The sequence below is a fragment of the Phocoena phocoena genome, chromosome 14, assembly GCF_963924675.1.
Source record: "Phocoena phocoena chromosome 14, mPhoPho1.1, whole genome shotgun sequence".
Taxonomy (NCBI): Eukaryota; Metazoa; Chordata; class Mammalia; order Artiodactyla; family Phocoenidae; genus Phocoena; species Phocoena phocoena.
Window position 1 is genome coordinate 19,110,829 of NC_089232.1, and position 26,447 is coordinate 19,137,275.

The following is a 26,447-nucleotide window of genomic DNA, read 5'->3' on the forward strand; positions in this document are numbered from 1 at the left end:
ACTTCCCACTCCGCCACTTCTCAAACCCCTGGCAACCACCATTCTCCTTCCCATCACTTTAAAATTGACTACACTGTCCGTATACCTCATATCAGTGGAATTATATAGTACTTGTCTTGTGTAACTGGCTTATTTCGCTTAGCATAGTATGTTCAAGCTTCATCTATCTTGTAACATGTGAAAGAATTTCATTTCTTTTTAAGGCAGAATAATATTCCATTGTATGGATATGCCACATTTTGTTTATTCATCTGTCAGTGGACACTTAGATTATTTCAAATTTTGGGCTATTGCGGATAATGCATGATGAACATGGGAGTACAGATACCTCTTTGAGAACTTGCCTTCAGTTATTTTGGGTGTATACTCAGAAGTGGAATTGCTGGATCATATGGTAATTTTGTGTTTCACATTTTGAGGAACCATCATACGGTTTTGCATAGTAGCTGCAACATTTTACATTGCCACCGGCAAAACACAAGGTTTCCAATTTTTCCACATCCTTACCAACACTTGTTTTTTTTTATTTTTTGTTTTGTTTTTTTTTTGATAGTAGCCATCTTAAAAAAATGTGAGATGATATATCACTGTCGTTTTGATTGGCATTTCCCCATATGAACATCTTTTCATGTGCTTATTGGCCATTGTATATCTTCTTTGGAGAAATGTCTAAGTATTTTGCCCATTTTAAAAATCAGATTGATTGATTTTTTAGTGTTGAGTTGTAGGAGTTTTAATATATCATGGATATAGACGATTTATCATGTATAAAATTTGCAAATATTTTCTCCCATTCTGTGGGTTGCCTTTTTATCACTCTTCCGATTGTGTCATTTGATGCACGCAGATAAATTTTTTCTGAAGTTCAATTTATCTGCTTTTTTGTTGTTGCCTGTGCTCTTGGTGTCATATCCAAGAAGTCCTTGTAAAATCTGATATTCTGAAGATTTTCCTGTATCTAGTAAGATGTTTACAGTTTAGCTTTTATGTTAAGGTCTTTGGTCCATTTTCAGTTAATTATTGTATATGGTGTAATATAAGAGTCCCAACTATTTATTTTGCATGTGGATATTCATTTTTCCCAGGATTGTTTGTTGAAAAAAAATTGTTCTCTCCCATTTAATGGTTTTGGCACCCTGGTTGAAAATCATTTAACTTTATGTGTGAGGGTTTTTGTTTTAGCTTTTTTTTCTGAACTCTCTACTCTGTTCCACTGTCTATATGTCTGTCTTTATGGCGACACCACAGTGTTTTGATTACTGTAGCTTTGTAATAAATTTTGAAATCAGGGATTGTGATGCCTCCAACTGTGTTATTTTCAAGATTGTTTTGGCTACTCGAGGGTCCTTTGAGATTCTATGTGAATTTGAGGGTGGATTTTTCTATTCCTGCAAATAAGCTCTTGAGATTTTGACAGCATTTGCTTTGAATCTGTAGATAGGTAGTATCAACACCTTAACAATATTAATTCCTCTAATCTATGAACATTGGATTGTTTTCCATTTATTTATGTCTTCAATTTCTTTCAGTGTTTTGTAGTTTTCAGTGTACATGTGTTTTGTTTCCTTTGTTAAGTTTATTCCTGTTTTCTTTTCGTTGCTACTGTAAATGGGATTGTTTCTTAATTTTTTTTTGATTGTTCATTGCTAACATGTAGAAAAGCAGCAAACTTTTATATGTTGATTTTGTATTCAGCAAATTGGCTGAATTTATGTACTAGTTTTAAATGTTAAGGGGGAATCTTTAGGATTTTCTGCATACAAGAATCAATATTGTGAAAATGACTATACTATACAAAGCAATCTACAGATTTCAATGCAATCCCTATCAAACTACCACTGGCATTTTTCACAGAACTAGAACAAAAATATTCACAGTTTGTATGGAAACACAAGAGACTCCGAATAGCCAAAGCAATCTTGAGAAAGAAAAACGGAGCTGGAGGAATCAGGCTCCCTGACTTCAGACTATACTACAAAGCTACAGTAATCAAGACAGTATGGTACTGGCACAAACACAGAAAGATAGATCAATGGAAAAGGATAGAAACCCCAGAGGGAAACCCATGCACATATGGTCACCTTATCTTAGATAAAGGAGGCAAGAATATACAGTGGAGAAAAGACAGCCTCTTCAATAAATGGTGCTGGGAAAACTGGACAGGTACATGTAAAAGAATGAAATTAGAACACTCCCTAACACCATACACAAAAATAAACTTAACATGGATTAAAGACCTAAATGTAAGGCCAGACACTATCAAATTCTTAGAGGAAAACATAGGCAGAACATTCTATGACATAAATCACAGCAAAATCCTTTTTAATCCACCTCCTAGAGAAATGGAAATAAAAACAAAAATAAACAAATGGGACCTAATGAAACTTAAAATCTTTTGCACAGCAAAGGAAACCATAAACAAGACCAAAAGACAACCCTCAGAATGGGAGAAAATATTTGCAAATGAAGCAACTGACAAAGGATTAATCTCCAAAATTTACAAGCAGCTCATGCAGCTCAGTATCAAAAAGCAAACAACCCAATCCAAAAATGGGCAGAAGACCTAAATAGACATTTCTCCAAAGAAGATATACAGATTGCCAACAAACACATGAAAGAATGCTCAACATCATTAATCATTAGAGAAATACAAGTCAAAACTACAATGAGATATCACCTTACACCAGTCAGAATGGCCATCATCAAAAATCTACAAACAATAAATGCTGGAGAGGGTGTGGAGAAAGAGGAACCCTCTTGCACTGTTAGTGGGAATGTAAATTGATACAGCCACTATGGAGAACAGTATGGAGGTTCCTTAAAAAACTAAAAATAGAACTACCATATGACCCAGCAATCCCACTACTGGGTATATACCCTGAGAAAACCATAATTCAAAAAGAGTCATGTACCACAATGTTCATTGCAGCTCTATTTACAATAGCCAGGACATGGAAGCAACCTAAGTGTCCATCAACAGATGAATGGATAAAGAAGATGTGGCACATATATACAATGAAATATTACTCAGCCATAAAAAGAAATGAAATTGAGTTATTTGTAGTGAGGTGGATGGACCTAGAGCCTGCCATACAGTGTGAAGTAAGTCAGAAAGAGAAAAACAAATACTGTATGCTAACACATATATATGGAATCTAAAAAATAAATTAAAAAAAGTTCATGAAGAAACTAGGGGAAATACAGGAATAAAGACACAGACCTATTAGAGAATGGGCTTGAGGATATGGGGAGGGAGAAGGGTAAGCTGGAACAAAGTGAGAGAGTGACATGGACATTTATACGGTACCAAACGTAAAATAGATAGCTAGTGGGAAGCAGCCGCGTAGCACAGGGAGATCAGCTCTGTGCTTTGTGACTGCCTGGAGCAGTGTGATAGGGAGAGTGGGAGGGAGGGAGACACAAGAGGGAAGAGATATTGGAACATATGTATATGTATATCTGATTTACTTTATTATAAAGCAGAAACTAACACACCATTGTAAAACAATTATACTCCAATAAAGATGTTTAAAAAAATATTTCAATTGCACTCAGAGAAAATATGTGACTTCTTCATTTCCAACTTGGATGCTTTTTATTTATTTTTCTTGCCTAATTGCTCTTGCTAAGACTTCAAATACTATGTTGTAGAAAAAGGTAAAATCTGGCATCTTTGTCTTCTTCCTTACAGGAGAATTTTTCACTCTTTCACCGTTGATAAGATGTTAACTGTTGGTTAATATTTGGAGGTAATTTCCTTCTATTTCTAGCTTGTTCAGTGTTTTTATCATGAGAATATTTAATTTTGTTAAATACTGTTTCTTAATCAATTTAGATGATCATGTGTTTGTTTGTTTGTTTTTTTTTTACTTCATTCTGTTATTACATTGATTGATTTTTGTATGTTGAAACATCCTTGCAGACCTGGAATAAATCCCACTTGATCATGGTTTGTAATCCTTTTAACATGCTATTAAGTTCTGTTTGCTAGAATTTTGTTGATTTTTTTTGCATCAATATTCATCAGTGATACTGCTCTGTAGATATTTTTCTTGTAGTACCTTTGTCTGGCTTTAGTATCAGGGTTACTCTGGCCCCATAGAATGAGTACAGAAGTGTTCCCATTTTTTCAATTTTTTTGGAAGAGTTTGAAGAGGATTGGTGTTAATTTTTCTTTAGATATTTGGTAGAATTCACCAGTGAAGCCATCTGCCCTTGGGCTTTTCTTTGTTGGAATGTTTTTGATTACTCATTCAATATCTTTATTGCTTATGGGTCTGTTCAAATTTTCAATTTCTTCATGCTTCAGTATTCTTAGGTTGTGTGTTTTTAGGACCTTATCCATTTCATCTAGGTTATTCAATCTATTGGGGTACAGTTGTTCTAGTATATTTTTTTTATATTGAAGTATAGTTGATTAAGAATATTATATTAGTTTCTGATGTACAACTTAGTGATCTAATATTTTTATAGGTTATATGCCATTTACAGTTATTACAAAATAATGGTTATACTTCCCTGTGCTATACAATATATCCTTGTTGCTTATTTATTGTGTACATAGTAGTCTGTGTCTCTTAATCCCATATCTGTATCTCATCTATCCCCCCTTTCCTCTCCCAACTTGTAACCATGAGTTTGTTCTCTATATCTGTGAGTCTATTTCTGTTTTAATATATACATTCATTTTATTTTTTCAATTCCACCTATAAGTGTTAAAATAGAGTATTTGTCTTTCTCTGTCTTATTTCATGAAGCATAATACTCTTTAGGTCCACCCATGTTGTTGCAAATGGCAGGATTTCATACATTATTATCATTTTTTTTTTTTTTTTTTTTTTTGCGGTACACGGGCCTCTCACTCTTGTGGTCTCTCCCGTTGCAGAGCACAGGCTCCGAACACACAGGCTCAGTGGCCATGGCTCACAGGCCTAGCTACTCCATGGCATGTGGGATCTTCCCAGACCGGGGCACGAACCCGTGTCCGCTGCATCGGCAGATGGACTCTCACCCACTCTGTCACCAGGGAAACCCAGGATTTCATACTTTTTATGGTTGAGTAATATTCCATTGTGTGTGTGTGTGTGTGTATTTTTTTTCTTTATCCATTTATTTGCTGATGGAGACTTCACTTACTTCCATATCTTGGCTATTGTAAGTAATGCTGCTATGAATATTGGGGTACATGTATATTTTTGAATTACTACCTTCATTTTCTTTGGATATATACCCAGAAATGGAATTGTTGGATCATACAGTAGTTCTATTTTTAGGATTTGAGGATGCTCCATACTGTTCTCCATAGTGGCTGCACCATTTTATAATCCTGCCAACAGTATGCTAGGGTTCCCTTTTCTTCACATACTCACCAACACTTGCTATTTGTAGACATTTTGATGGTAGCCATTTTGACAGGTGTAAGGTGATATTGTAATTTTGATTTACATTTCTCTGATGATTAGCAATGTTGAGCATTTATTCATGTGCATGTTGGCCATCTGTGTATCTTCTTTTAAAACTATCTATTCAGGTCTTCTGCACATTTTAATTGGGTTCTTTTTTCTGATATTGAGTTATATAAGCTATATATAAAAATTTTATATTAATTCTTTATTGATCATATTATTTGCAAATATTTTCTCCCTTTCAGCAGGTTGCCTTTTGTTTTGTCAATGATTCTTTTCTGTGCAAAAGCTTTTAAGTTTAGGTCTCATTTATTTTTGCTTTTGTTTCTTTTGTCTTAGGAGACAGATCCAAAAAATATTGCTACTATTTATGTCAAAGAGTGTTCTGCCTATGTTCTCTTCTAGGATGTTTATAGTTTTAGGTCTTACATTTAGGTCTTTAATCCATTTTGAATTAATTTTTATATATGAGGTGAGGAAAAGTTCTAATCTCATTCTTTTACATGTAGCTATCCAGTTTTCCCAGCACAACTTACTGAAGAGATTGTCTTTTCTCCATTGTATAATCTTGCCTCCTTTGTCACAGATTAATGACCCTAACTGTGTGGGTTTATTTCTGGGTTCTCTATTCTGTCCCATCCATCTATGTGTCTGGTATTAGGATAACCACTCTTGCCTTCCTTTGGTTATTATTTGCATGGAATATTTTCCCCATCCTTCCACTTTCAACTGATATGTTTCTTTATATCTGATGCGAGTCACTTGTAGACAACATATAGTTGGGCATTTGAAAACATAGCCACCTCTGTCAGTCTTTACAGACAGGCTCTGCAAAGGGAAAGGTCTTCACTAATCAACCTAGCATAAATGCTTATAGTCTTTTCAGGCCTTTCTAAACATGCCTGCTCCCTGGGCATGTGTGTGTGTGTTTCTAACCCAATATCCCCAGTTGTATGGTCTCCTTTAAATGTCTTATATTCCCTAACAGTCTCATCTCTGCTTCTTCTCAGTCTTAAATGTGCTATTGTATTCCTCTGCCCATAATTTCTTGCCCTCAATAGCTCACAGGTTTGTAGGTCCCCTACAGCTCTTAGATGCCATGGTAACTGCCACTGCTTTCAGTGGGCTCCAACCTGATATCCAAACTATGCCACCATTTCCACCATAGCTCCTTATTAGACAAAACAGAAACCAGTCACTTAGGAAGCTGCAGACAAGCCAGAACAATGCAAACAATTTGACTCTTTTTTTTCCATTGCATGGGAGGAACCGGAAATTGGACATCTTCTTCCTCATGCTTTGCCAGGGAAGAGGCAAGATATGGGTGAGCAAAGATACCCCCAAATTTCCTTCCATAATAAGTGTGACTTTATCTTGGTTAAACATTTGTTTGGCTACTACAAATCTGTAACTGGTTTCTATATTTCCTACAAAGCTACTTCAGTTGGTGTTTTGTTGTTTACTTTGTGTTTTCATGGATGAACAAGGGCCTGGAGCTTCCTAGTCCACCACTTGCTGTTGGCACTTCTAGGCACTAGCGTTAAAAAAAAAAAAAAAATCATTAGCGGCCTTCTGTAGTTAATCACTTCCTTTCATTACCTTTAAAAATTCCACATTCTTCAAGTGAAGAGTAAGTACTGACCTCTTTTATTTGGTTAGTAGGCAATGACACAGCAACAGAGATCAAATGACTTATTGTCTACTACCAGCAAATTTAGTGACTACAATTTATCAAATCACAATATTTTGAAGGCTTATTTTTCTTGACTCAGCTGTACACAGTATTTTATAGATCTTTATACTTCTAGTGTCTGAAAGTTTCCCTATCTGTAACTGATGCTCAAAAATGACGATGTAGTCATAATGTCACATATAACCAGTTTATCCATGAGTTAAGCCATGATCCAACTGATTATAAAAGTTGACTTCTAAAATTAAAATTGGCTTCACATTCTTCAACACTTAGTGGAGGAAAAACTAGAGATCTTCTGAAGGTAACCTATGTTTCCCTGGATATTTTAGGTCCTTAGAAGAATATAAAGATTTTATCTTTTGAGCCATCAATCCTAGCAGAAAGGAAGTTGAGATTTATTTAGTTTCCACCCATCAGGAATATTGATCATCCATTATTCCAAGGTGCTATTTTTATAGGAAATACCCCATGTAACTCCATTTGCTTGGGAATAATTACCTATTCCCTGTCTTCTCAAATATACCATATATTTGGTTTGTTCTAACCCATGTTCACATACTATTTTGTAGATATTTTTCGGTTTTCTGACTCTTTAGTCTCCCTGAATAAATTATATAGTACTTTAATCATTCTTACTCCACATCTAGTTATTCAAGGAGTAACTGCATTTTTTTCTTACATTTCTATCACATATGTCCCTTTTAACTAATATTAGTTAGCCCCTTTCAGGTCTCACCTCCTCATAGATTATCAGTTTCATCTTATGTAGGAACTGCTTGCTTGTGTCACCATTCCACTTAAAAACTCCACATTTCCTATTGATAGTGGTCACACTCCTTCATGGCCCACCTTAGTCTAGCCTCATACTACATTTCCACATTTATTTTCCCCTAATCCACATTATGTTTCCTGTGACAGCACTTGTCTTCAGACCTTAAAGTATGCTGTTCTTTTTTCCTTGAATGCTCACTCCAGTCATCCCCCTTACCAAATGTATTCATTTATACATTTCATTCATGTAGAATATATTTAATTATTGTTTCCTCATTTCCAAATCCTATCTCTTCCATTAATCCTTCCCCAAATACTTTAGTTCCCAATGTGTTTTGACAATTTTTGTCCTACACAGTAGTCATTTTTTTTACCTTCTTCATTGTTCACATTGAACATGATTTCATGACATATTTACTTATCATTTTCTGTCTGTATCCTATGTTCCCAGCTAGACTGTATTTTCTTGACGCCAGGAAACAAACGCTAAGCTTTTTTATTGCTAGAGTGCTCTCAGCACAGTGTTGATATTTAATTATGTATCTGAATAGTTATTATTCTCCTTGATCACAAGAGAAACGATGGGCAGTGATGACTTTTACTCAGTAAGCTTTGGTAAAATAAATAAAATAAAGGACTGATTTCCAGAAACCACACACATAAAACATTGCTCACACTCATGTATTAAAACATTTAGCTCGGGCTTCCCTGGTGGTGCAGTGGTTGAGAGTCTGCCTGCCGATGCAGGGGACACGGGTTCGTGCCCCGGTCCGGAAGATCCCACATGCCGCGAAGCGCCTGGATCCGTGAGCCATGGCCGCTGAGCCTGCGCTCTGCAACGGGAGAGGCCACAACAGGGAGAGGCCCGCATAGTGCAAAAAAAAAAAATTAACTCAAATTTAAGGGCAAAGTCAATGACATTCTCTAGATGCTCCTCTGATGCCTGCTGACTATTTTTCAGGATTTGCCAAGAAGCCTTTGAATTTTAAAAGTTTCTTGGCTAGTCTGAAGAATACTTTCAACCCATTAAATCACAGAATGCATAAACCCAAAGAGTTATGCAATGTTACCAATAAGTGCACACAGTGGTGTGCTCAACTTAGGACCTGGCTCAGAGGACACATTCCATAAATAGTTGTGACAATGTCAATAGTTGCCTTTCTCAGTGTTTACGCAAATTAAGGGAGCAGGGTAGTTGAAATAGTCGTTTAATGATTCGTGTTGAAAATCACTCTACAGCTTTTATCGTGGCTCCTCCATCCGTAGATCATTCTCAGCCTGAGTGGTGTTTTCATCATGGGGTGGTGGTAAGCAGTGATTTCAGCAGAACCATCTCTAAATAACATTTTGGACTGTTTCTTCTTCCACAACTTCTCAATCTCTTCTCTTTGGGACTTTGTACCTAAGCTGACACAAAGCACAGGTGTCCATGCCTCCCAATATGTTATCACATTGCTAAGAAATGCACATGTTTTACCAGAAGTCTTCTGGAGACATACTATAACTTGCAAACTTGTAGAGATCATTCAAATGGGAGGAGTTTCGAGAACTCAAATAAATATTTGTTTTTTTATTTCCTCACTCCTCAAGCTATAGCTGAAAGACTACAGCCCACTCTTTCTTAGTAATGGGACAGAGACCCTCTTTTTTACAGTATATATAAAAAATGAATGAATGAATAAAATATTGAAATGAATAAAATATTTTGAAATTAATGGACCTCTCTCTCTCTCTCTCTCTCTCTCTCTCTCTCTCTCTATATATATATATATATATATATATATATATATATATATATATATATTTATTTATTTATTTATTTCTTTATTCAGTTTCTCTCTGAGAACACGTTAAGTTTCTTAAGTTTAGCCCAGGGCTAAACATGGCCCAGAAAATTCTAACACGTGACTTTCTCATTTTAGATTCAGTTTGAAAGTGAATAAAAACACATGGGAAAAAACACAAAAAAAACAATTCCTGGACTTAAAGATATCCCAGAGTTTTCTTTACATATCACCTAGCTACTTTTACCTCCAATTTCTAAAAATGAACACAAAGCATTTTTAATCAGTTTTCAAGAAGATGAGCTAATCTTTTATAAGCATACATTCAAAGAAGGAAAGCATTCTTCAGATGTCAAGATTAAATGTGTTTATTTCGAGTTAGTGGATACAATGGTATATTAGATACCAGCACTCCAAGCTACACCTATGTATTTGCCTCTAAATCTTCACACACTGTCAGTTTCCATTCCTCTAACATTCCATCACTGGGCCTCCTATTTCTAGCAAAATCATAGTTCAAATTTTTAAAAAAGTAAAAGCAAGATGATCACCACATTGTGCTTCCAGTGCCCCCAGAAGGATTATAATTGTTTTAAATAAATGTTTATGTTTTCAGTAAAGGGGGAAATTGATAACATGAGCACTAGTAATGGCACGACTAGGAGAGAAAGAACAGAATACAGATTAAAAGAAACATTTTCAGCTGGACGAGTTAGTTTCCCCTTAGTAAAAACTCCACATAATATCATCGATATGATGTCAACGTTAAATTGCTCAATTTGTGGGCCACACACTTAAGCGTATTGGCTAGTACACTTTTGCACTGAAACAGAAGCAATACAAGCTTTATGTTCTACCATTACACTTCCAGATTTTTCGCTTATTAATATACCTGCCAACTTAATGATTCTTGCATGCATTAGAGTTTGCTTTTGTAGAGTTAAGTTTATTTTCCCCATCCCTCCCGCTCCCATAAACATTGCAATATGAACTCTTTGCCCAATTTTACTAGAATGTTGCAAAGGACAGCTCTGTGCCACCTTGGGACAGGAACTCCCTGTCCCCTCCCTGGGCTACAGATGGATCAGCAGTATTGATCACATCTCATCTTACATGCAAACAGACACTGCTCCCTTAGTTCCCCATGCCAGAGGCATATGAGTCAGCAGGTATACATACAAAAAATGGAATTAAAAAGAAAAGAATAGAAAAGGAAAAGAAAGAAAAAGCTTTCTTGTTAAAGCCTATCATCCTAGAAGGAATCCATTGCTTTGAATTCACTTAAAGCCTGTACAGGCGAAATGTGTTTCTTCTGAGAACCTCGTCTAACTCGTGTCTGGAATTCTTCAGGCTTTTCTCTCTTCACAAGGGGCTTCTTCTCTGGAGCCTTCATCTTCCAAGACACAACAGGTGAGTTGACAGCTGCTGTCCCATAGACCTTCTGATATTTTGTTGAGGCCACATAAGATGCTTTCACCGTGAGGACAACAGCATTCATCAGATTTTTAGCTGCCTGGATGAGCGATGTGGCACTGTCCAGCTGGAGTGGAAGAAGAATGAAATATACTTGGGTTAGCCTAGGCACAACATTCAGAAGATGGAGGTGCAATTTCTCAGTTAAAACAATGTTGTGTTTATGCAAGTATACAGTATTGCCGAAAAAGGAGCAGATTGTTACATGATAAGGAGAATAGGTTACAAAGCAGTCACCTGTCTTCTAGCCCTAATCCCAAAATAAAAAGAAAAAATAGAGGATACTCGATGATACACAGTTTTCTAAAGTCCCAGTACCTCGAAAGACAAAACCCTCCTTTTGGCATGTAAGAATTCCAACGTAACAAAAGTTTTCCAAAGTGGAACATCTCATGTTATTGCATTAGGCTGATAGGTAATAATGACAATTGTTTGAAAAGCATTTGGCAGGCACTAAAGAATAAAACGTTATAAGGGGTTTTATGGCTCTCCCAGTGGAAGTATCTATTTGTAGACTATTTCTCCATCTTGAGCTCAGGATTGGTAGGGATGCAGGCAGCTAAGCAGAGGAATACGTCCATGGGTGCGCTGACTTTTTACTTAGGTGTTTATTGTGCTGCGGTACCTGACTATTCCCAGGTCTTAGATATACCTCATACAAAATATCAACAGTTGTTTCAGGCTTGCATAGGTCAAAGAACATTCAATGAGACCCCCTTATCCATGCGCTAATGAAATATTGATTTCTTACGATGTGCCAAATGCTATTTTAAGAACTTTGTTTCCCCACTTAACTCTCACAACGACCCTGTGACGGAGGTATCACTATCATTGCCATTATATGGTGAGAAATCTGGTGCATGCAGAGGTCCAGAAATTTTCACAGGTTTATACAGCTTAAGTGATGGGGTCCTTAAAGACTGTACTACTGTGCCATACTGCCACCCTATTGGGTAGAATGGCTTTAAAATTGCTAAGACCAGTCACAACTTAGAGCAGAGTAGGTGTAGAAGTTCATCTCCAGACTCTAAGACCAGGTATTTTTCAAGTTACCTCTTTTCTGCTTTTAACCAGTTAGGCAGTGTGTTATAGACTGTATACTAGACCGTTTGATAACTGTTTCAAACTCCTGGACCACAAAAGCTGGAAAAGTTCAAAACTGCATTTCTCAGACCCCCTTTCAGCCAGGATTCTACATGTCACCTAGTGAAAGGAAAGAATTACCAGCTGGACTGCAAATATTACTCCAGCCTCAGGGATGCCTGAATGTAGTCTGTTCATTAAACCTGTAATAGCAACTAAGGAAATGTATCCATTGCAGTTAAATGAGGGATCCAAGAATGTTCCTAAGTAATGTGCTCCTAGTTGCTGAGATTGTTCATTGTATAACTTGTAATCGGTGTAGTTATATTAGAGAATAGGAACTAGGCGTACAACCTTCTGGGTATGAAGTAATTAACAGTGTTATGCCCAGTGACCCGAAACACAGTGACTCCATTATGTGATGTGACCTGATTTCACTTAACTTGTCATTTCTTGTGACCAAAGCAAGTCCCAAGCAGTGACTGGGGACATCAGAAGTTATATCTAAAGCTAGGGGCAGGACAGGAATAAAGACGCAGACATAGAGAATGGACTTGAGAACACGGGGAGGGGGAAGGGTAAGCTGGGTTGAAGTGAGAGAGTAGCATGGACATATATACACTACCAAATATAAAATAGATAGCTAGTGGGAAGCAGCCGCATAACACAGGGAGATCAGCTCAGTTCTTTGTGACCACCTAGAGGGGTGGGATAGGGAGGATGGGAGGGAGACACAAGAGAGAGGAGATATGGGGATATATGTATATGTATAGTTGATTCACTTGCTATAAAGCAGAAACTAACACACCATTGTAAAGCAATTCTACTCCAAAACAGATGTTAAAAAAAAGAAGTTATATCTAAAGACTATTATGTTTTTCCGGCTGTTATCTGTTCCACATCCTTTATTAAAGCTAAATAAACATTATTCTGAGTTTAAAAATTCTATGAGAAGTGAACTCAATTCTTCTACCATAAAAAAGCTCATAAAATCAGATTATTTGAGAAAACAATGGAAGAAGCTTTCTACGTAAGAATTTCTTGCAATACCATAAAACTGAGGCTTCACCACACACACACACACATGATTAAAAGCCAGTATTACATTGACGCCACAATAATATAGAGAAGCTGAGATTTGTGGATTAGAGCCACGACTCAATGAATATATAATTGATTGCTTTGCAAATTAAATCAACCAATTGGATAGAGTAACTAGTTATGTTACCAATTCTATTACACTGTATAAGGTGTCCATATACCAAAATAACTGTTTAACCCATAATGTTTACTTTTACAGCATAAGTTTCTAAAGTTAGCTAAGGAAAAGCAAATTCGAGATTATTCATGTTAACAGAAGGGAAAACAGGCACAGATTGGTCCAGTGATTCTCTAAGTACAGTCTCTGAACCAGCATCACCTGGGAACCTGTTAGAAATGCACTCTCTCAGGCCAATCCCCACATTTCTGAATCAAAAAAACTGGCAATCCAGGGGATTCTGATTCATGCCAAAGGTTAAGAACCACTGGATTAATGACACCCAAAGACTCTCTCAAGGCTTATTTCAACCAATGATATCAGGACTTCCACCATCAACAAGTTTGGTAACATCACAGCTAATTATCCAACTGAATCTCACTTTTTCATCTTTCCAATTATACCCCCAGGCAGAAGTACAAATAATGAAGAAAATAGATAAGATAGCAAAATGCTGGGATGATTACATCAGTCATAGTTTCTTTAGGAGCTAGATACCATACCCCTTGGCCAATCGACAGTTCCCTGTAAAAGTCTATAAGGTTTCAGAAAAGAGTAAAATTCAGTCATAAAGTTAGTTACTTTTGTTGTGTGCTATGGGTAAAGAGAGAGTAGAATGATATTATATCAGGGACAGTTCTGTTGATTTGCTTTGGGGTAACAGAATTAGCAGAAGTAGATTAGGGCAAGATATGTCTATTGTATTTTAAATTGTCCCCCAAAAAGCAAATCTTGGGAGAATTGAGTGGATCCAAAAAGAAGAATTACAAATAATTTGGAGATTTTTACCACAGATTCCATTTTCAGATAGATGGTGTCTAATTCTGCTGCAAAAATATGATAGCCTGTTTTTTCTTCAGAACCCCTTTGCTCTCCCAGCCTGACACAGGAATCCTATGAATAAACCTAACACATTAGTTGACAGTGAGACAGCTCTAAATTATAAAGTCAATGATTTTGTTCAAGCCACCTGGTGGGGCAGGTACTGAATTCATGGCAAGGCAAAGCGAGGAGGTGAGGGCCAGGTAAGCCTGAACAAATATACTCCAAGGCAATAAGGCCAATCTAAAATTAATACAGAATTTGACTTCTTCTTAAAACTTGAATTCCCCAGGGATAAATTTTACCATTTGCCCTATACCCACTGTAATGATTTAGATCATTTTCAGCACAATCATAATTTGTTTTATTTAAAAATGGGTCTCCTTTATACTTGTCCAAAATAGCACTGAGACCTGGTTTCCAAGTGGCACATCTTGCTAAAAATTCACTTCCTAAAGAAAATACATTAAAAAGAGTAAAGCTACATGGAAAGAAGATTTTTAAATGGAAGGTTTAAGAAAACTTATTTCACATAATTGTGGCCTATTTTGTGGTGTATACTGTAACTAGGGCATTTTCAAACAAGACGTGTTAATGAAATTCTAATAATATTAATACCCAACATTACTTGAGCACTTACTAGGTGCTTGGCATTGCCTTAGTCCTTTTAATTAATTTGCATGACTCAAGTTTCAAAAATTCTTGTAGTAGAAACTGTTATCCCCATTTTAAAGATGAGAAAAGGAAAGCTTAGAGAGGTAGGATAACTTGTCCCTGTAGTAACTGGCAAAGTAGGAATTAAGACCTGTACTCTCTCTCGCCAAAGCCCAACATCTGAACCACTACATTGCATTACTTCTCTGAAGCATCATTTAATCTCTGGGGTCTTGTTTTTCAGTGACTGACTATCATTCGAAATGAACTGATCTCAATTATTAACTCTGTCTGGGCATCCTATAAACATCATGACTAAGTCTAGTGAGAGCGTCCATCTCACCTGGTCTGTTATTTTTAGTCTCATCCTCAGAGCCTGAATTCTTTCTAACTAAATCTCCTGGCTTGGGATGTGCTACTGCCCAGCAATCCTTCCTGGCCTTTTGACTGGTCTCCTGGCTTGGATGCACCTTGACGGCAGCAGTTCCTGGGATCTGATCTCTGCAGATTTTTCTTGTACTTGCTCTGTTTCTATGAAGTACATTCAATATACAGCAGTAATGACTGCTGTATATTGTTGTACCCTCAGGTGGGGCTCAGCTACTCTAGTTAGTGTCCTAAGCCTTTATCTGGGCTGGTCTTGCTAGCTTAAATAAGTCTCAAATGTGGGCTGTCGCCAGCCATTCCTCAAGCTGGCTTGCATATACACTGACTAGACTTATCCACAGAAAGAGACTTGTATCTTTTCCTGCTCAAGGGCCTTTCTATTCCTATGAGGCAGCCCATTAAATTCTTATATCAAGTCTAAAAGAAGTGGCTACTTAATTAAAAAAATAATAATAATAGCTTACATTTAGCAAATGTTACCATGAGCCAGTCTCTGGACTAACTTCTCAAGTTTCCTTTCTCTCATTCAATCTCACATCCACTCCTCAGACAGGGAATACTATTATGCTCAGCTAAGTGGGAAAGCCAAGATTTAAACTCAGGAAGCCTAACTCCAGAGCCCATGCTCTAACCATTGCTCTATGATGCTTCTCAGTGTCGAGCATGGCAGACGAATCCATAGTCCCCAAATTTATCAAGCTGTACTAGATTAATTCTCTCTATTCTATTCCATAGGTGTCTGCTGTCCCTAACCACGGAAATTAGGCTTCTCCTAATTCTGTCACTATTCTTTTTAAAATATCAAAGTACTATTTTAAAAAGGCAACAGATGTTTCCTCACATCTTGTTCTATTACAGTCCATGAAAAGCAAATAAGGGCGGGAGAGCTGTTTTACAGCCAATTCTATAGGGTTTTTCTGGCTCTTTTTCTGCCTCTATTACCACTCTCTTCTTCTTAACCTCACTTAACTTCTAATAGACAGATTTCTCTTTCCCTACACTTTCCTCATTTTGCATTTTGAGTAGAGAGAAATACTAGAGGGAAGACTTCCTGAAATGTGATTCTTCCATTAATTGATATTTGTGCTGCTTAATTCCTTATGAATTGTGAAAAGTGCTTACAATGACTCAAAATTTACAGGATCATCTGAAGATTTCTGAAACACCATGTCATTATGTTTCATGCTATTTCATTAACATGGGGATTATACTGCAAGAGGTGTTCAGTTCCAATAGAAACAGAATTTGACAGAAATGTGACTGCATGACTCAAATCACACTCTTTCAAATGCAAGTGCAACTGCATTTCTTGAAATACCAAATTGTCATTTACTCTCTACCCTACAGTCTAGCCCTCTATTTTTCTACTACTTTTCTAATGGGTTAAATAGAACGTTGTTCATGCCTGGATGGTTAAGAGTGCTGAAGAAGGACAATTCTGAAATTCCTAGCTAGTACAGTTTGGTATATATGGATGTATTCATCCAGGTGATAGAAATAAGAGGGAAGCTGAAGTGTTGAACTGTTGAGTTTAACTTTGGACATAGTGAGGTGTGTGTGTGCTACACATAGGTAGAGTGAGTTATCAAAGGAAGAGTTGAAATTCTGTGAGTGGAATTCAGGGAGCAAGATGTAAGAAACCACATATTGAGACCATATTGGTCTTCCCAGTTCTGCATACAGTAAGTATATAATTTATGTCAATTTCTGTCTGATTTTTTCTTCCCTTCACATTTCTTATTTAGTGTTTCTACAGAGAGAGCTAATAGAATGTGGAATGAGATATTAAATCCATATTCTTCCCACAGGTCAAAAAGTCCAATAAATCTACTAAAATTTTTCTCTGCATTATACTTTCAAGATCAAAATCAATATTCTTTTAATAATCTAAGACATAACATCATCAAGAAATATCTTAACTATTCCTTTGACAGCCAAGGCTACTTTCGATTCTGTTAGGTAATTAGCAATCCTTCACCCTTGATAATAATGGTGATCCTCCTGGGGCCAACCAGCAATAAAGCTAATGCAGTTTAGATTTAACAACTGGCTTTAAAAAAACACCCTCACCCCAAATTAAAAAAATAATACCATTGTCAAAAGTGCAAAGTAATCTGAAAGAGGTGGAGAGAAATGCATTAGATTAACCACATATGACATAGTGAACATCTTAGGATGTTAATTTGTGAGGGTCAGGAATATAATTAGAGAAGAGAATTAGGATTTCACTGTGCTCCACATTAATCCATTTAAAATATGCATGTAGAGATAGAAATATAACCTGGAAATGAATCTATTTCCAAAAAGCTGATTATCTATTACCACAAAATAATGAACCATAAATGGTAGTTCATGCAAATCCCAAGTACAAAGCAATCCGTCCTTGCATTAAAAATAATGCAAATGTCATTGGATTACTGGCTAAGCTAAATTGAATAAAATAAACCAAATCATTTTGAAGGTGATTTTGAAATATAAAAGCCAAGGAGTGATTACCTTGAAAAGCTTAGAAGTGCCTGGGAACGGTAACCTAGTCCCATTTGGGCCTAGACTCTTTTATTCTAATCTTTTCAAATAATAACTGATAGTGCTAATGACTTTGAGAATGCTAAAATGGGTAGAGTCTATTTTAACCATGTGCAAGATCTTTTAATGGGACTAACTTAGTGTTTAACATATAAGAACAAGAAATATTTTAATGGGCCTCCACTATACATATGCAGGCCTGGGGTAGTGTTTTGAGGGGAGGAAGTTGTGCTGGAAGAATTGATAATAAATTGAAAGTAAATACCCTGAGAAAACTGGAATCTCTCTATTGGAGCTGGCCATTTATTTATATTTAAACAGTTATCTCTCCAAAAGGAGTCACAAATTACCTGCAGGAAAAAAAAAAAAAAAAAAAAAAAAGAGACTTTGCTACAAGTCAGTTTTGCTGTTAATGAATGGGAGGTTAGAAACCCACAGCATTGCAGCCTATTATCTGCCAAGAAGAACATTTCATGTTTGAAAAATCCATGAGGATTTGAAGAGATATTTGATCCCCTTAGAAACTGTGATACATTTGAAATACCTTGAAATATCTCCCTACATTTTCCAGAGTCTATATCAATAACACTTTTATAAAATGCTAGCAAGTCCAGGGTAATAAATAACTGAAGCAAACAAAGATATGGTGAAAAGGTTTAGCCTAATCACATCTTTCCCCACTTCATGGATGTTTACATGAATACAAAAAAGATTATTCCTATGTGGTAAACCCTCATTTCAGTGTCCTAGTCTACACACTCTTCCTCATCAAACATCAACAATGAAATAAATTAGCAAAGCTGAATTCCTTCTTGTTAAGACAGTGACAGTGTTGAACATAGGGCAGTAATTTGCACTCACCGCTATGGTGTCCATGGCAGGCATTACTAATCAATCACAGCACCTTGCTCTTTAAGAATATGCTCAGTGGCATGAGAAAGGAAACTTCTTTACCTCCCTCATCCAAGAGGTCATATTTTGAAAAAGTTGTCAAAGACAACTTGATATAGTTTATAACACAGATACTTCTATATTTAAATTGTTTAATATTTTCTGTTTCTGTTACTACTAATCAACCTCGAACAAGTATTTTTTTATTTAAATGATGCAGCATTTAATCTTTTTTCCCATAGCTGACTTTAAGGGACAAATTGTGAATTTGTACTGACACCACAGTATGAGTTGCTAATTAATGAAATAATTAAGCTGAAGACATAAGTATGAACAGAAGTACAAAGCATTTTGGGGATGATTTTAAATCAGAGGGTAAAAATTAGCTGAATATACTAACAAGTATGATGTCTGAAGTGAAAATGACCATCACAGGTATGGCTGTGACGATCATTAAAACAAAAAATAAACTGCATTAAATCTGTTAATATTAGAATATGTACTAATCCTTGAAAACTGGAAGCAAGAATACTGTAGGCTAACTCCTGAAGAGTTGGCTTAATCCCAAGGGTGTTCCCATTTGATTACAGGATCTTGAAAAGTAAATGTTTTTCAACTTTAAGTAGTGGCTCAATCACAGCAGAAAGGAGGAGAAAAGGTCTGTTATTTTTTCTGCAGGGATTCCTTGAGTGCTGCCAGGGAGGCAGCTGGTGCTTTCCCAAGGCTGAAGGCCAGTTGTTGGGAAATATGTCTGTAATGGCTCAAGATGAAGTTGGCAAAGGCCTTAGCAGACAAGCACTGCAATCTCAGCCAGGCTAAAAAAAAAAAAGCTCCAGTGTTGCTGAGAAATTTACCAATTGGTTCTCAGGTAACTTTATCAACTGGACATATTTGTGTTTTCCTTTCTAATTCATTGAGGTAGGTAGTACTTCTTAGTCAGCCAGTCCACTGATTAACTGTCTTCATTTGCATTTTTTCAATTATAGGTAAGTAAACCTTGGGGATTCCCATGAAGGCTTAATTACAGTCAACAAATTTCCTAAATATAGCTTAGAGCCATTTTTTCCCTCACCATTTAAAGCAGAACAGTTTTTGCTCAACCCCAAACAAGGCATTTTTGCTAACCTTGGAATCCCAAGGAGAAATGGGAGTATTGGGATGTGTTACTCCTTGGAAAGTTATGAACAGGCATCTCTATTCCTCCAGGAAGTCCCCACCTCCCTTTTCTATATTTCTGCCTTCCCATACTGTTCCTTTTCCTACACATCAGGATCTCCTGGCCCAGAGGTTTTCACATAACAACAGAAGCATAGGAAATAAATCCAACAAGAAACCATGCGCCAATGGATGGATATATATATACATATATTACAAACTGGGAGATATTCCTGGGTAGGAATATCTTTATGTCACATACATATTCCATGCATTGATTTTGTCATCTCTGATCATAAGAATCATCGTGTCTTCATCAACCAAGGTTCAGACTTTCAAAGGGCTACAGCTCCTTTTTGCCTTCCGTATGGGGCAGCCAGCTAGCAGAAGGTCACCACGTTTGATCCCTTTATTTCCCTCATTCTCCCACACTATTCTGCATTACCATTACTGGGAGGCAAATGTAAGACAAGCCACTGCCCAAGAATCCAAGAGAAATATGTCTTCACAAAATGAATCAAAGAGCCACCAATGGGCCCAGTACTCTCAGAAATGCTGAACTTTGCATGGTCATGGTATATTTGTTGATAAGTGATAAAGGCCATTTAACACCTTACAAAACAGCTCCTAGGCTCCAGAATACAATGTGCAACTACTAAGTGAAGAATAAATCCAAAGAGTCAAGGACCACAGGTTTGGGTGCTGGTTGATGGAGGGTTGTGCCTGGGAAGGGAGCATAATCTGGAAGCCTGGATTATTCTTCACCATCTGTTCACTCCTCTCCACATTCAATCACTAACAGTTGTATCATGTGGCATTATTCATATGTTGGGGAAACTAAACTGCCATCCAGCCCATAACTCTCTCCTCATCAGGTGTGTGGAAAGAGCTGGTCAAAACCTCTGTTGCTACCTGAGTCCTGGATGAAGAGAGTAAAGAGCAGCAGAAAAGACCCCTTCCCCAAGGAGTGTTTGCTACCCCTCCTCAGGATTCTAGTACCCTCTTTCCACCCCATTCTTCCAAGTCCTGTACATTCTCTCCCCTCTGGCAATGCATTCTTACATTTCATGCTCCACTTCCAACTCTCCCTGTTACTCCATCCTGTTCTATCTTTTCCTCTCTTACAGTGAAGAAAAGCTTGGATCTTGGACTTTGGACTCAAAACCTGAGTTCAAACCTGATGGGTCTAATCACTGGCTGTGTGATCTTGGGAGAGCTACTTAACCTAGCTCTACCTGAAACTCTTTCTTATCTTTCTCTAAAGTAAAAGTGCAAAAAAGCACTTTCTAGGATTATTAAGTATTAAATGAGATAATACCCTTGAAGCTGAATGCCTGGCACATGGAGGTCCTTAGCAAATCATAAGCTTTTATTATTACTGTCATCCACCTTTCCTTAAATCACTGTTTGAGTCTTTTTATAAAGGGTATTTTTAAAATCATATTTTCCATTTCCACCTCCTCCTCCTCTACTTTCTCCTCTCAAGGTTTCTCCACACCCTCCATCCACCCAATCCAGCATTTTGGACTCTCTCTAACCTTCTTCTTACTGAAGCTACTGTCACCTTGGCTTGTTCTCAATGCCTGATTATTACAGTTTTAATGTTGTACTGATAAAGACATGGAGAAGTTCACAAGGAGAATAGAAAAGCATGGTAAGTTGTATCTTTTGTAGCACTACTGAATCTTTTAGATGGAGGAAAGGAGGGCTCAAGATTCAGTATAAGAAAACATGGGGGATTTATGCATGGCACCCAAAATATCTAAGAACATTTAGGGCTTATAGGGGTTGGAGAAAGACTGGATAGTTGAAAAGTCAAGATGGCTCTAGTAGGAGGCGGAGGGAAGCCAATCTGGTCCTGGAAAGTAATGTTTAAAGATCTTATTTGAGAGGCATCAAAATAAAGAGTATAAAATATTTTATCCAACCACATATAGGGCCTAACATTTCAAAAATTCAGGCTCTTCAAAAAAAAATCATACTCTTTGTTTTGGTTAAGATATTATTTCTAGATATTTCTTATTGAAAAGCATAATAATGTTACCTGGGAAGTTCAACAGCCTAATTAATTCAACTCTTATATTGTCGTCAGAACCCAGCTGAGAGTGTCCTAAGCTACCTCAAACACAGTTCCCTCTTCTGCACATCAAACACTGAAGGTCAACCTCCCAAGCCCTGTGCTTCAACTCCATCAAAATACAGTTGTGTTTCCTAGATTTGTTTCCTAAAGTCTTAAATCCATTGTTCTATAAAATGGGCTATTTTAAATTTTTAGCCCATTGGACCTAACACCTGCTGTCTTCAACTGAGATCAGCTTATCTCGTTATCTTAACCCACCAATAGACTCACAGTGTTGAATCTACATATTCTTCGGGGGTGCTTGAAAGTTTCATCCACCCAGCTTCCCAAAACTTAAGCATACCAATCTTGCTGCATTTGGTTATATTTTGTTCATATTTATTAACCAAATAAATTAGCAAAGGCCAGGTCTTGAAAATAGACTAACCAAAAAATCCAGGATAATTAAAAGTCAAACTATAAAGAGAGGACATTGCCTAGACTACAGTCTGGAAAGACCAGGAGGTACCAAGAAGTAAGTTAGGTTCAAAAGAAACAAACGAAACAAAACAAAAACAGAATGGGTAACCTTTAAACAAGCCATACTTGTCAATACTCCAAGCCTCTTCCAGAAATGCCTCTTTTAGTGAAGGCAAGGATGGTTCATGTGTGACATACTTGCTACCATTTCTTCATTGGTACCTTTATCAGGCACATCCAGTCAATAACAGTCCTTTGTTCTATTGATCTTAGACAAGATCTCAGATTTCTTCTCAAAACACACTGCAGTCAATCGCTAGCAATTGATAAGAGTGAGCAATCAAGGTTAAACCCATTTACCATATCCACTATGGGCCTTCGAACCCTCCCCCCAAAGGCTATGCTTTGATTAACAGGGGTATATTAATATTGTTTCTCCCTCATTAGCATATGGCTCTCCTTGTATAATTCATAAAGAATAATCTCTTAAATATAATGCAGAAAACTGATGTGAAATCTTAGACATATATGTAACTATACAAAATAATTCACTACATCAACCTAAAATTTCAACTCTTCTTCTTCTTTTTTTTTTTTTTTTTTTGCGGTACGCAGGCCTCTCACTGCTGTGGCCTCTCCTGTTGCGGAGCACAGGCTCCATACGCGCAAGCTCAGCAGCCATGGCTCATGGGCCTAGCCGCTCCATGGCATGTGGGATCTTCCCGGACCGGGGCACGTACCCGTGTCCCCTGCATCGGCAGGTGGACTCTCAACCGCTGTGCCACCAGGGAAGCCCTCAACTCTTCTTTTATTACAGAAATGAGAATAACAACAAAAAAAAATGGATATCATTATTCAAGGGCTCATAAGAGGTCTTCAGTATAATGCATCTTTTAAAGTCAGTAATTTTAATTAAATTAGTTTTAAATTTGAGCAGTTAACCCATGGCTTTTCATAATTGAATACACTTTTCTGCCTACTTTGAAACCTTCTTTGAGTAGACATAGAATAATACTCTCCAAATACTTTTCTTTTTTCCTGGCCACTACTTTTCTCATTGTGAGTTGTAAACTCGCTACCAGTTTCATCACATATTTAATTAATTTCCAAGTGTTCACTGTGTACATTGTCACAGATTCAGGTAAAGTTTTCCTATCTTACTTAGAACACAGTGAGTTGTTAAGTACTTAACTTCCATCTGGATCCTACTTCAAGTTCTTGCAAAAGTTGTTACTTTCACAAAGACCTCTCAACATTTAGAGAATAACCTAAGTTTCGTCAGACTTTTCTTAATGACTCTTCCCAACATTCCAGAGACAAGTACGAGCTATCTGCTCTTCCCACTGTCTTCTTAGTCTCAGTTATTGACAACATAATTCTTCCAACTGTTTAGGTTAAAAACCCAGAATTTTATATTACACCTTGTTCTCTCTGACCCAGCATCCAATCTTCCATCATAGTCTGTCAGCAGCATCTTTGAAATATATCCAATATTTGACCTTTTCTCACCTTCTCCACTATTACCACCATGGCCAAGCCCCAACAGAATCTCTTGTTAGGTTGTTTCAATATCTTCCCCTAACTAGTTTCCTTGCTCCTCACTCTTTCCTCCCTTTAACAGGAGCCAGAATAGTCCTGTTACATAAACTCAAATAATATTGCTTTTCTTCTCAACATCGTCCAATGGTGCCCCATCTCAATCTGAGTAAAATCCAAGACTATCACAGTGGCCTTCAAGGTCATAATATCTGGTTACCAATAGTTCTGATTTCTCTGTTGTTCACTCCACTACTAAATATTGGTCTCTTGGGGACTTCCCTGCTGGTGCAGTGGTTAAGAATCCACCTGCCAATGCAGGGGACATGGGTTTGAGCCCTGGTCCAGGAAGATCCCACATGACGCGGAGCAACTAAGCTCATGTGCCACAACTATTGAGCCTGTGCTCTAGAGCCCATGAGCCACAACTACTGAGCTCACGTGCCACAACTACTGAAGTCCACATGCCTAGAGCCCATGCTTCACAACAAGGGAAGCCACCACAATGAGAAGCCCACACACAGCAACAAAGACCCAACGCAGCCATAAATAAATAAATAAAACGTTGCTCTCTTGATTATTGCTCAGACAGACCAGTCATGCTTGCCCTTCAGTGCCTTTATACTTTTTCCTTCTGCCTAGAATGCTCTTCCCTCAGACACCTGTAAAGCTTGGTCGCTAAACTCCATCAGATATTTAATCAGATATCAGTATCTCAGTGAAAACTTCTCTTTCCAAATTGCAACTCCATTCCCACCATTAACTCCTCCTCTTTCCACTTTAGTATTTCTTCATACACTCGTCATCATCTAACAAATATTATTTTCATGGGTTTATTGTCCCTCACCCCAAGCTATATCCCAAACACCTAAAACAGTGTCTAGCATATGGGTCTTCCATAAATATTTGCTGAATGTTGTTGAATAATTGCAAATATATAGATAAGGAAGTAAGAGAAAACAAATCTTGTCCAAAGACGGAAAGGTAGGGCACAATGCCTAGTTCAGTACCCAACTCCCCATGTCATCAATCTGTTTATTCTTCCATGGAAGAGTACCCAACGGCAAAATATTAGCAGGACAGTGGGATTTAGGGACATAATATACAAAGTAAATGTTATCTAGCTACAATAAAAGTCTTATGACCTCTTCCCCTCAGTGGTATAGCTTCAGGATCATCCTTTGCTCAGAAAACATCCATAATTCAATTATTTGTGTTTATTACTTTCTGTGTATAAAATACTGGGCTTTCTTTAAGGATCATCTCTCTCATTAACAGTACCAGTGTCTGTGAAGCACTGAGCTGTGTTTGCTAGGTATAGCTCTGGGGACTTAATAAATGATCTCTAAGACGTATAAGATAGATACCATCATTCATTCTTTACATAAAAGGAAATAGAGAAAAATTAAGTTCTTCGTGAACTTGGGTTCACAAACTCATATCTGGTAGAACTCAGCTTCAGTTTACCCATGTGACACACTACATGCAATCTTCTTTGACCAGGCAAATCCATCTTAGTGTTTTCCTGCCCTGAACTCTCTATTCCTGGCTATTGGTTCCATTTATCTGGAGCTCAGTATGAATTATGGTGGCTTTTAACTATTCATAAATATGAATCATGTGACCAAGCAGTAATGAAGTGGATTTCCTTAAGTCATAAAGGAATAAAAGGTCACACCAACTTCCAGTCCTGCAATCACGATTCACATGAGATATGAATTAGGCACATAGTGAGGACTTCATCTCCTACTTACTCGTTTTCTTGCCAGCCACTAAAAAGTCACTTACATTTTCAAAGAAAACTTGATCAAATACAATATCTAATTCTCCTTCCCACTAGCCACCACATATACCACTTGCTATTTACACAAAGTTTATGAAAAAAACTTTTTTATTCTAAATTTCTACAACAAAGCCTTTTACTCAACCACACAATGGGCACCATGATATTATGTAAGGCTGACATAGTTTTTAAGAACACAACATATCTTAGTTGTTACCATCATGTATACTATCTGACTGATACTATATCCTGTATTTCTTGTTCAGCTACTAGTCTAAGGGGGACAGGGACAAGCAACATCCTTCAAATGCGCAAAGCACAACAGCACAAAGAGAAATTGGCTCTAATCTTGGCTGTGCTAGCTGCTGACTAGGAAAGTTTGGGGTACTCTTGTAACCTCTCTGAGCTTCTGCTTCTTCAGCTGTAAAATGGGGTTATTGATACCAATATATTTTCACCAGTTTTAAAAGTAAACTTTTTAAAGTTTTAAGTAAGTATGTCACTATAAAAGATTATTACATAAGTTCTGGGTACCTTGGGTGAGTCCTTTTAGAATCTTCATCATAATTTATTGGACCACCTGGGTAACTCAGGCCCAAGAAAGTCTGCACAGGGAAGGGTATTCCAATAGACACCCAGGGTGAGAGTACCATAAGCCTTAACAAGACAAGAACAAGGTACTTCCAA

General features: G+C 37.2%; 1 protein-coding gene across 5 annotated transcripts in view; it reads right to left on the reverse strand.

The window, feature by feature from the left end:
* Positions 1–10,905: 10,905 nt before the first annotated feature.
* The window catches only part of CTNNA2 (catenin alpha 2), a 1,049,032-nt gene continuing 1,033,490 nt past the window's right edge, over positions 10,906–26,447 (reverse strand). For all 5 annotated transcript variants that reach the window (XM_065891313.1, XM_065891311.1, XM_065891310.1 and 2 more), the window contains one exon: positions 10,906–11,193. In XM_065891313.1, coding sequence (XP_065747385.1) covers positions 10,906–11,193 — 288 coding nt within the window. The remainder of the gene's footprint in view (positions 11,194–26,447) is intronic.